General features: G+C 55.1%; 1 protein-coding gene across 1 annotated transcript; it reads right to left on the bottom strand.

The window, feature by feature from the left end:
* Positions 1-3527: 3527 nt before the first annotated feature.
* FOXE1 (forkhead box E1) lies at positions 3528-4757 on the bottom strand. The gene has a single exon (XM_012638290.1). The coding sequence runs from the start codon at positions 4755-4757 to the stop codon at positions 3630-3632; it is 1128 nt and encodes a 375-aa protein (XP_012493744.1). The 3' UTR covers positions 3528-3629.
* Between the last annotated feature and the right edge of the window lie 6196 nt (positions 4758-10953).

Genomic DNA, 10953 nt, shown 5'->3' with positions numbered 1-10953 from the left:
ACACTGGTTTTGTAATAAGAAAATAATTTTAGTAAAAGAAAATTCTCACACAAAGTTCTTAGTAAATGAGATCATGTTTACGAATGTGCTCGGTAAACTGTAGCTACATACAGCGCTCCATTTCATCCGTGCGGAGTCCAGCTCAAACCGTCGAGAAGTCTCTTCAACGATGTTATCCTTATTCTTATGGGAGCATGACTCACCCAGATGAGGAAGGCCACGGCTGCTGCCAGGCCTACTACCCCGGTGGGCAGCTTCCCGCTCCCACTTTGCCTCTGCCGTCCAGACACTTCTTCCAAATCGCTGGCCGCAGGAATCTTTCCCTTTAAATCAGAGAAAAAGGTTCCTTACTCCATTTTCGTAGTAAACGACCTCGGGCCAAGTCTGCTTTTGTTGCTGGTTTCCTAAGCTTAATTGCAAGCTAAGTTAATTTGAAAGAAAATAAATGTTACAGCTCTGGGGCGAATTCTAACGAGCCTTGGGCAATTAGGGAAGAACGCATCTAATTACCCACAGCCCGGGGCGCCTGCACACGACGCTGGGTGTGCAGGGCCCCGAGAGGGGCAAACGATTTTTCTGTGTTCGTAATAGGACGAAGAAAAATAAAATAAAAAGCGCATCTTCAGTCTCTGAGCCCCACAGATGGGCGACTGGAAGGTCCCGTCCCGTCCCCATGGTTTGGAAATTCCTAGAGCTGGTATTCCAAGACTTGGCAGTGGAACGTTCTCAAGGTCCTGGAGTCATGCGTGCTGGAGGGTCGCCCGCGTCCCCGCGGTGGGTGAAGCGGGGGCATCGCGTACCGCCTGGACGGCGCTCGCTCCCTGCGGACATTCCGGCCGGCCCGGCACCGCGCGAGCTCTGGGTGGCGGGAGTCGGAGAACGGCTGTCGCTGTCTTCACCGCCTTGATCCCAACCCTCGCGGGTCCCTCCGTTCCTCTGGGCTGCCGCAGTACACACCTGTTCCCTCCCCGCAGCGTCCTCTCTTTTCCGGCGCTGACCCTAGACTCTGGCATAATCTTACCTGTCGCCCAAGCTGACAAGGAAGGTGGGGGACAGAGACACCCGCTCTTTCCCATCGTATCTTTCTCATTCCTGGGGCTTTAATGCGACGCTCCAGGAAGCTTCGTGACAATTCCGCGCGTATTTATTTTGAAGCCTTTCCGCCCTCTTATGTCCAGCGCTTTCCAGTTTACAGGGTGTTTTTCCACCTCTCTTGTCTCGTTTAACTTTAGGAGGACCCTCTGAGGTAGCAGTCACAAGTGTCCCTTTCACAGATGAGAACACTGGAGGGGAAGGGACTGGCTTAAGGTTAATGGCGCTGTCAAAGCACTCGATTTGGTAATTAGGAAACAGAGAAAGGCTCAACTCCCGCACTAATTAGGTGCAAAGACCACACTTCTCCAGCTCCAATCTGGCGGCGGGGCTCTCCCCAGCCAGGACAAAACTGGGCGGAGGACCCTCAATTTCCCACTCCTGCCAACTAGGCGAGGCATCCTTACCTCTGGCCTGGGAGAGCCAGCTTGTCTGGCTGCACATGGAGACCCTTGAATTCCGTAACTGCAAAGGTTCATAGGGAGAGGAAGGAGGCCCAACACCTCCGCTTTTCCAAGGTCACAGGGCTGGTCTGGAATGTGGACCCATCAGTGGCGGGGTTGGTGCTCCAGCCACCTCTCACCTCCAGGTGGTCATTTAGTACAACCAAAGCCAGGAAGGAGCAGCGACTAGATCTGCACTGTCCAATACCGTTGCTATTGAGCAATTGGCGTGTAGCTAGTCCAAATGTAGATAAGCTGTAAGTGGAAAATACACTCCAAATTTTGAAGCCTTCGTATGAAAAAAGTAAAACGTCTCAACAAATTTTACCTTGATTATATGTTGCAATGATAATATTTTGGATATATTAGGATAAATATATTATTAAAATTAATCTCACCTGTTTCTTTTTATTAATGTAGCTACTAGAAAATTTTAAAATTCATATGTGGCTTGCTCGCATTATATTTCTATTGGAGAGCACTGATTTAGACAAATTCCTGTCTGGACTCAACCAAGTTCATATGTCTTTGTCAACAGGATAGTGCAGTCCCCAAAATAAAAAATAAAAATTACCAATGGTTTTCATACAACCTTCTTTTTCACATCACCCTTCCCTACCAAGTTAACTATGCTGAAAGAGGCTGAGTTTCTCTTGCCAGAACTCACTTACTCAAAGATTTTTTATTAAAACAGTTCATGTGAACACTCAGGTTTATCTAAGAACTGTGAAAGGAGCCTCTGAAATATTTAACACTGGAATTTTTGCCCCAGAACCGAAATTTACAAGATTTCTCAAGAGAAAAGTGGTAGAGTTGTTGGATTTTCAGATTTTTTTTTAAGGCTGCTTAAAACAAGACACAAAATGAAGTTAAAAATCCAGTTTCTAAAGCTTACTTCATTGATCACCCCAATCTCACATTTCTCTTTCATTTTTGCATGGGCAGGGTGCTGAGGTGCAGCAACGGGTGCTAGGGACAGAAGAGCCAACCCTGGCTACTGAAAACTGTCAGCTATGGGCTCATCTCCCCGAGTCCCCTCGTCTCCCTGAACTCAGTTCACCCATTGGGTCCAGCGCTGCTTGATGAAAAGAAACAGTGGACAGTAGGCCAATGTATTTCTATTTGCGTAACCAGAAAATCAGATTTATGACTGGGTAGTAATAGCTATGGAATGACCAGCACATCCTGCTCAAAAGTTCAATAAACTATAATTGTTGCCTGGAATTAATTGTGGGACTTTAGGTTAGATGCTTGGTGTGAGCTCTGTTCCCACTCCCAAGGACAGCAGTTAGGTTTTGGATGGCTACTCAGAGGCCCTGGGAGGCCGGCCCACCAATGCTGCCAAATTTGAAGGGCAGCTTCCAAGATGATGGGGCCCTTAAAGACAACGGGGGTGTGGGGGGAGAGGGTGCTGTAGAATCGTGCAGCCCTCATTTGTAACCGATGGGCAGACTGTAGGTTCGGCTGAAGGGACTGGGTCACACTGGGGAGCTGAGGCACAGTTCAGACTCAGAGCTAGGTCTGCAGTCTTCAGAGGCAGGGAAAACCAGCCTAGGTAAATCAGAGCAGAGAGAGTTCTCCCATTTTTTTAAAAAGACTTCTTTTGCAAACATGGCCTCCTTACTTTAAGAAGAAAGGCGCTGAGCCTTTTATTGTAGTAACATAGTCAAAGGCACAAGAAGCCTAACCGTGTAAAAAGGCCCAAGCTTTCAGCAGCACATGGAACATTGAAGTTTTGTGATTCCACACAATTCGGATCCTGGACTCTGGTGTAGACACTACGCCCGCCCTCCCTTTATCGCCAAGGACTCTCCATGGTGGAATGCCAGAAAGGCATGTTCTTTGAGGCTTCGCCCCATCGAGGGTCCCTAGTGCCAGTCCAAGGGCTCTGGCTGCCTCACCCCACCTCCTCCCATTTACAAAGTAAACCGGTGTGTATGCGGTGTGCAGGGAGACTGAGCCTCTACGGCCCTCTCGGTCCCTTCCACCTGGGTCCCAATTGGGTCCTCTCTCCAGTCCTGTTCCCCGGTTGCAGGAAAACTTAGTTCGCACTGACAGCGGAGGTATCTATGAGTTTTCGTCCCTGCGCTCGGCTCACATGGCTGACACGAACCGATCCATCCCGCCAGGATAGGCGGCGGCATGGCGAGCATGGTAGGTGCCTCCACTGCCCCCTCCTAGCTGCCCGCCAGGATTGTAGCAGGGCCCCAGCGCTCCGAACTGGCCGGGCGATGTGCGCCCGTAGAAGTCTACAGCGGTCTCAACGCTGCCACTGCTGCCACCCGTGGAGGGCGAAGCGGGTCCGGTCAGGCGGCCAGCAGCTGCAAAGAGCGCGCTGCCGGCCCCCTGAGGGTATGCGCTGTCGGTGCTCGCGTAGGCGGCCGCATAGGCCGAGGGATTGGCTGGCCGGGCCCCCGTACAGCCGGCGGGCTGGTAGCCGGTGGTAGTGGCTGGGGCGCCGACGGAGGCAAAGGCGCAGGAGCCGCCTGGCCCCGACGGCGCGGGGCCCAGCTCCGGGCTGAGCGGCCGCTCAGGAACCAGGCCGAAGACGCGGCAGGGGCCCGGCGACGCGGCAGGGTAGTAGACCGGTGGCGGCGCGGCGAGCGACGGCGGCGCGTAGCCCGCGTAGACGGCGCCCGGGTAGGGCGGTCGGGCGGCGGAGACGGCGCCCGGGAAGATGGCGGCAGCGGCGGCGGCGGCGGCTGCGGCTGCGGCGGCCGCCGCGTCGTGCATGTAGGCCGGGTACGTGGAGAGGTCCGAGCGCTTAAAGCGCTTGCGGCGGCGCAGGAAGCTGCCGCTCTCGAACATGTCCTCAGCGTTGGGGTCGAGCGCCCAGTAGTTGCCCTTGCCCGGGCGGCCGGCCTCGCGCGGGATCTTGAGGAAGCAGTCGTTGAGCGTGAGGTTGTGGCGGATGCTGTTCTGCCACTTTTTGGGGTTGTCGCGGTAGAAGGGGAAGCGCTCGGTGATGAACTTGTAGATGCCGCCCAGCGTGAGGCGGCGCTCGGGCGCGTGCGCGATGGCCATGGCGATGAGCGCGATGTAGCTGTAGGGCGGCTTCCCGCGCTGCAGGGGGCGCTTGCGGCGTCGCCCGCCGGAGCCGCGGCCCGAGCTCTCCGCCGGGACCCCGGTCCCAGTCGCCGCGGCCTCGCCGCTCTCCTCCTTCACGGCCGCCAGCATCTCGGGCTGCGGCGGGGGCGGCGGCGGCCCGCTCTCCGCAGTCATGGCTCAGGCGTCCCGACCCTACCCCGGAGTCAGCGCTACCCGCTGCTGTCGGGGGTCGGAGTGGGGCGGGTCTGGGAGCTGCTGGCCCGGACGTGGGGTCCTCGGGTCGGACGCTAGCCTCCTCCGCGAAGAGGTCAGGGGTCCTCGCGGGCTGGCACGGAGAGCACAGCTTCCCAGGCTGGGGCGCTGTGGAGGCTCGGCGCCCACGGTCCCGGGCTAGCGCAGTGCTGACGGAGGCACAGGAGTGTCCCGCCCACCGACGGCTCCGCTCGTGTTGTGTAGCTCGAGGCCAGGCGGCGGCAGCGGCCGTGGAGGACTAGGCTCCGGTCACCGACTGAATGGTCCCGTACGTGGCGGTGCCAGGCGGTCAAGGGGTCCGGAAGTGGTCCCGGGGTTGGGGCGGCTGCAGCAGGTCTGGGGTCCCCGCTGGTTCGAGGATAACCTCCGAGATCGTGTGCGCAGAAGAGGCTGCCGGCCCGAAGGCCTGAGCGAGGGCAGTTAGTGCAGGCGCGGGGCGATCAGGCGGGGGCCGCCCATGCCGCGCCCCTACAGCCAATGCGGCGGGCTGCGCCAAGGTCAGGGAGGCGAGGCTCGAGCTGCGAGCTCGGGACGCGGGCCCAGGCGGGGCGTTGGGAAACTGCTCCTCTCCGCTGCGTTGGACTCCAGCCTCGGGGACCGGTGGTGAGGCGCTCCCGTGCACACACCCGGACCGGCTCCTCCCTCCGTGGGCTTCTCCTCCTTAAAGGCGCCAGGAAGCGTGGGGCGGCGCCCGTTCCCTGCCCGCCCCCCCTAATGCCCGCCCCCAGAGTCCGGGCACACCTCCCCAGGTGGGAGCAACTGTGGCGATGCGGCAGGAGCCCCACAACGTCAGAGCGGGGCGGGCGCTTGGAGATCCTCCGGGGGCCAGACCCCTCTGCGCGCCGACGGGGAGACTGAGGCTCAGAGAGTCCGGGGACCTGCTCGCTAGGGAGACCTCAGCGCCCAAACTCTGCGCTTCCAGACTTTTCTGGCCTCTGCTGAGGGTTGGGACTCGCAGGTGAAAGGAAGGGCTCGCCTCGCTTTTCTGTCCTGAGAGGGTGAGAATTGGCGGAGGGGGCGCTTGGTCATCGTGGGGTGGAGGAGGACGGGAAGAGAGAATATCTGAGTGACTGGTTCCCAAGATCTTTCAGTATGATTTCCAAACCCCAGTCAGCTGCCCTACCCACGCTCCTTCCTCTCCAGTACCCCCATCTTTCGGACCAGGTTTCCTAGGGCTGAAAGGGAAGGTGACTTGCCATGGCCCCACCGCGACTTCTCGGCTTAGCGGAGCGTTAAACCTGCGTCTCTTTTAGGACTGCGCTTCCCCCACACGCCCGTGTGCCAGAGTTAGCCACTTTTCCCTTTTTTGAGTCCTAGGTTCTTCGACCTTCGTCCCGAGGGTTTGGATCTCAGGAGTCCTTCTGTTGCCAGTATTTAGGGAAAGGGCGTCCCCTCACTCCCAATCATCTGTCTTTGAGTGGCTGGGACCCCTCTCTATATGGCGGAGAGTGCGCATAGGTTAAAGACGGTGCAGGCTAGGCTCCTACCGCTTGCTGAGGGCTCCCGGTAGCTCTCAAGACCCCCAGGGGCAGCCAGGCAGCCCCTTTCCGCAGCGGGGTGTGAGGGTTAGGGGGGATGTGGGGGAAGATGTGGGAGGGAGATGGGGGAAGAAGAGAGCTGCCCCAGGTGGCGCGTCTCCTGGGAAAGGGGTGGGCAGGTGGGACCCGTTTGCTTCGTGTCTGATTTTTGAGTGTTTCCTGCTGTCCCAGAGGCAGGACTCCGTCTAAGCCCTCCTCCGGGTGCAGCGCCTCTAACTCCTTGCGGCGCAGCCCCGTGGCCATCCACTCGGAGACCTTGGGCCTGTCTCTTCCCCCTCCCCAGGGCCTCAGTTTCCTACTCTGAGAAGTCGGGCTCGAGGGCATGTGCTGATTTCCGAGGCCCCTTCTATTCTTAGGATTCCGAGCCTTGGCACCGGCTCCAGAGGCTCCAGCCAGGACTCAGCTTTGTGGGGAGGGGGAATGAGGGTGCAGGGTTGGGCGGAGGGTGCCACACGAGCAGAGGGTTCCGGCCATAAGCGAGTGGCGTGCCTTTCAGGGGTTTTAGTCGCGTTCTTCCTGCGGTGAGCTGAGGGCAGGCTTGGCCGTTACGCGTTGAGCTGCCTTCGGAAGAACGAGGCAGAGCCCAGATCTCCGCTCCATCGACTCAGGTCTGTGGAGACGTTCTTACCGTGTGCTTGACAACTTTCCCCAGCAGAGGGGTGCTCGAAGGGATGGAGAGGGGGGTTTTACACTTGTTAAACAAAAGTCTCGGCTTCCTTGTTCCAAAGTAATGAAGCGAAAATACAGGTTTCTTCCCGTTTCGTTTTTCCAAAGGGGGAAAAAGGTTTAAAACTTTAAAATTTTAACTGGATTATACTTTTGATATACGGGGTTTTTTGGTTCTCTTGTATTTTCAAGATTCCGTGATCCAGATTTCTGGATTTTAAATTCTGGATCATTATCCTAATGCGATTCCATAAATCTAAGAATGTGATTCTGTAATTCTAAGATTTCATGACCCAGAGGCTAAGTTCTTTGACTATATGATTATAAGCCTGTGACTTAAAGCTTCTGGTCAAAGTCTAAAAACCCATTAATTATAGTAAGATACTGGGACTATGCCGTTGCTGTGGCATGTGCCTGTCGTCCCAGATAATTGGGAGGCTGAGGCAGTAGGATGCTTGAGCTCAGGAATTCGACACCGCTGTAGTGTGTGCTACGGTCCTGCCTGTGACTAGCCACTGCACTCCCGGGGGAGGGGGGCAGGCAAGATAATGAGACTCCATCTCTACAAACAAACAAAACTGGCATACTGGTACACTAAGATTTTGTGCCAAAAAATATGATGCCACTCCTGGGAGCTGCCACTTCTGTAGTTTTAGATTTTTTTAAACTCTAAGGTATGTATGTATTATTTAACTTGAATTCCTGTATAGAAATGTCTGACTGGAAGATTTGCATCCTATAAATCTACAACTCTCTTCCTTAATTCCAAAATGTTAGTGCCGGGTCCACTATTCTGTAGCTTGAAGAATCTGACTCTAATAATTCTTCTAATATTCATGACTATGCTTTAATGATTGGTCCCATGACTTTATGATTCTCTATTTTTAAGCTCCAGCTATGGTTAAAAGCTTCCATGTCTCAGGATTTTCTGATTCTCAGTATCTCCTGTCTGTGATCTTGATCCAGAATTCTGATTCTTCTTTCTCAAACTGTTATTACCAGAGCTACACCTGTGCCTCAGACCAAGATCATGAGATTAGATTAGAATTTCCAAGATCATGATTCTAAGATTTTCATGAACAAAGAGCCCCTAAAATTCCATTTCATGTTTTATTTAAATAATGTGTTTCAAAGATTTTATGAATCCATGGTGTTAAATTTAGATTAAATGATTTGATGAGTGCACAGGTCACCAGTTTACCCGTTTGGATCAAAACCATGCATAAAAATCCCTTCAGTGCCAGAGCATTTCCTCTATTTTTCCCTTTGCTGCTTTCTCAGTTTCTTGACAAGGAGGTGGGGTGGTCAAGGGCAAATCCTCACCTCTGGCATCGTCCTCTTTTAATATTTGTGGGGCGACAGAATTTGCTGAGAATCATTTCAGAGCTAGAGAGGGTGGGTTCCAGCCTCTTGGAAATCATTCTCCCAATCCAGTAGGGGTGGTTGGTGTTGATGTGGGCAGGCCAGGTGATTGCAGGCCACTCCCGGCTGCTCTTCAGCAATGCAGGTATCCTCAGCACACCTTGGAGAAACCTGCTCCATGGCAGGCCATTTTATGTGCAAGGTGGGTGGGGGACTGGGGATTTGTAGAAGGTTGTCGCTCTTTCGCAACGACTGCTTTTCAGGGTTTTGAAGTGCCCTAGGAGAGTTTGTAAATAAAAATGGCGGGGGGGAGAGAGTTACAAAGACTCACGGAAAATTCCTCCACATTCCTTGATCCAGATTTCCCTCCGTGCAGGTGTAAAAAAAAGTAACCAGCTCTCTACTTAAGGGAACCTTGGAAATTAGAGCTGGAAGGAGATGGGCTCAAATTGTGGAAGGAACTTGCTTAAAGTCTTGCAGAGAGGAAAGCACTGGGCTGAGAGGGAAACTCAGGTCTTCTGGCTCTTACTCCTTGCCCACCCCACCTCCCATCCTTTCCTGAGTCCTTTCCTAGAGCCTGCCTGTACTTAATTCCATGGCCTGGGACACTCTCCTCACCCAGCAACAACAGAAACTCCGGGCCCCACACTTGCAAATCTGATGGGAGACTCTGGTTACAGGCGGTGGCATCACAGTGACCTCTGGATTACTCTGGTATAATCTGTCTCTGGGCCAGCGGGCTGAATGACGCCAGAGAGCATCAGAGCAAGACACAGCCACAAAGTCATCCCCCACTCCCCTCTCACTCAGCTCTGTCCACTACCGCAGACGTTTGTCCAGGACCGTCAGGCGTTGTGAGGGCTCCCACTCCAGATCTCTCAAAACCCACCCAGCAGCTTTGGGACATCCCCAACCTCAGTCCCCATCTGTGACGTGGGGGATCCTGTATCTGTCTCCTCTCTTCCACAGAGTCAAGAGGATGGAGTGGGGCATATCACCAACCGATTGTGTTGTCTTTTAAATTGTTTCAGGGCAAAACATGAATGTGGGAAAAAGACAAAACGCTGGGGAAAATTCCAGCCTGTTCCATTCATGGTCTGAGATGACATGCCTTTCTTGAAGCAGCAGTGGTTGATTAAAGTAAAACATTTTCTGTGGCCTACCGGGAGAATTCAAGTCTCGGAGGCCCTACAGCGGTGGATTCTTTTGGCTCCTAGCGAAGGACTCCTGGAGCTCAGTCTGGGAGCCACCTTTCAGCGCTTTGTCACCGCTGGTTTGCTTAAACATTGTGAACAGAGAATTACTGTCATCCCGCACTGGATGGGGGAACTGGGGCCTGGAAAGGGGAGCCCCTGCTTCCCCACTCTGGGTTTGCTTGGACTCCGCACCACCAGCCTCCCGGGTTGCCCAGAAGAGCACCTCCCGTTTCTTCCCCTCTCTCAACCCCTGCCCTAAAGCCCTCTCCCAGCCCTGCCTGCGTGGCCCGAGGCACCCCAAGTCCCCTGAGCGGGGAGCGCAGGAGCGGGCTTGGACATCCAGGATCTCTGCTCAGCGGAGGCAAGCAGGGGAAACTGCTCCAGAGAGCTTGGACCTGTCCCACTGCGCACGCACGATGAGGCCGAGAGAGTCGAGCGGGAGCCAGGGCCCACGCCTCGCTGTATCCCAGGTTAGCTCCCCAGCCTTCCCCTGCGCTCAGCTGGGGTTCCAACCTGAGCAGCGCCTGCCTCTGCTCTGACCTAGGCGCGCCAGCGGGCGGGAGGGAGTTCCGATGTGGCGGTGGACGCTTTTGGGAGAGCCGTGGCCGGGGGCGGAGGTGGCAGCGAGAGTGGAACCCCTGTGTGTTTTCCGTGTGGCTAGCAGGCATGTGTCAGATTCTAGGACCCCAGGCACAGGATCAGCCCTCTGGGGATGTCCGGGTTTCTTGGCTTGGTTCCGAGCTCTGGGCGCGGCTTTGGAACTCTTGGAAAGCCTGCACTTTGCATGGCTGATTGTGGGTGTTCATTTCGGGGGAGGCGGGGAGAGTCCGTGGTTTGCAAGACAAGCTCGAAAGGGCTGACGATTCTTCCTCTCCTTCGCCTCTCAAACGGCAGACGCACCAGACTAGATTCTAGTTTGGCCATCAGAGGCACAGGGAGAGGCAGTGACTTGTCCCCCTTCCTCAGTCAGCGTCTGATTGGATCCTTGATGCCTCCTCTTCTGGGCGCCCAGCGGGGGGCCACCGGGCTGGTTGGCTGGCTGCTCGGCGCCCCGCGGTGGCACAGTGAGGAGGTGGCACAGTGAGGAGGTGGCGCCGGGAGCTGGAAGACACTTGTGCCTCACATGCATGCGGGGGCAGCCCAGCTCAGCTCTCCTCTTGGCTTCTTTTTTTCAATTTTTTTTTGTCTCTTTCTCTGGGAGTTCTTGTCTATGTTTCACTGTCAGTCTTTTTGCCTCTATTACAAATATGCTTGCACGTGTCCTGCTTTTCTGGGGTGTCTTCTGAGTCACTCCCCACCTGAGCCCGCAGGCGGGAAGCGAGGGGCCAGCCACACACTCCAGCAAGGTCCTGGTTA

This window comes from Propithecus coquereli, unplaced genomic scaffold (assembly GCF_000956105.1).
Source record: "Propithecus coquereli isolate 6110/MARCELLA unplaced genomic scaffold, Pcoq_1.0 Scaffold128, whole genome shotgun sequence".
In the NCBI taxonomy this organism is placed as follows: Eukaryota; Metazoa; Chordata; class Mammalia; order Primates; family Indriidae; genus Propithecus; species Propithecus coquereli.
Note: the sequence above shows the minus strand (reverse complement) of the source record. Positions and strands in the feature narration are given on the sequence as shown.

Coding starts and splice junctions, on each gene's coding strand:
- FOXE1 (XM_012638290.1), bottom strand. CDS start 4,757: ATGACTGCGGAGAGCGGGCCGCCGCCGCCCCCGCCGCAGCCCGAGATG.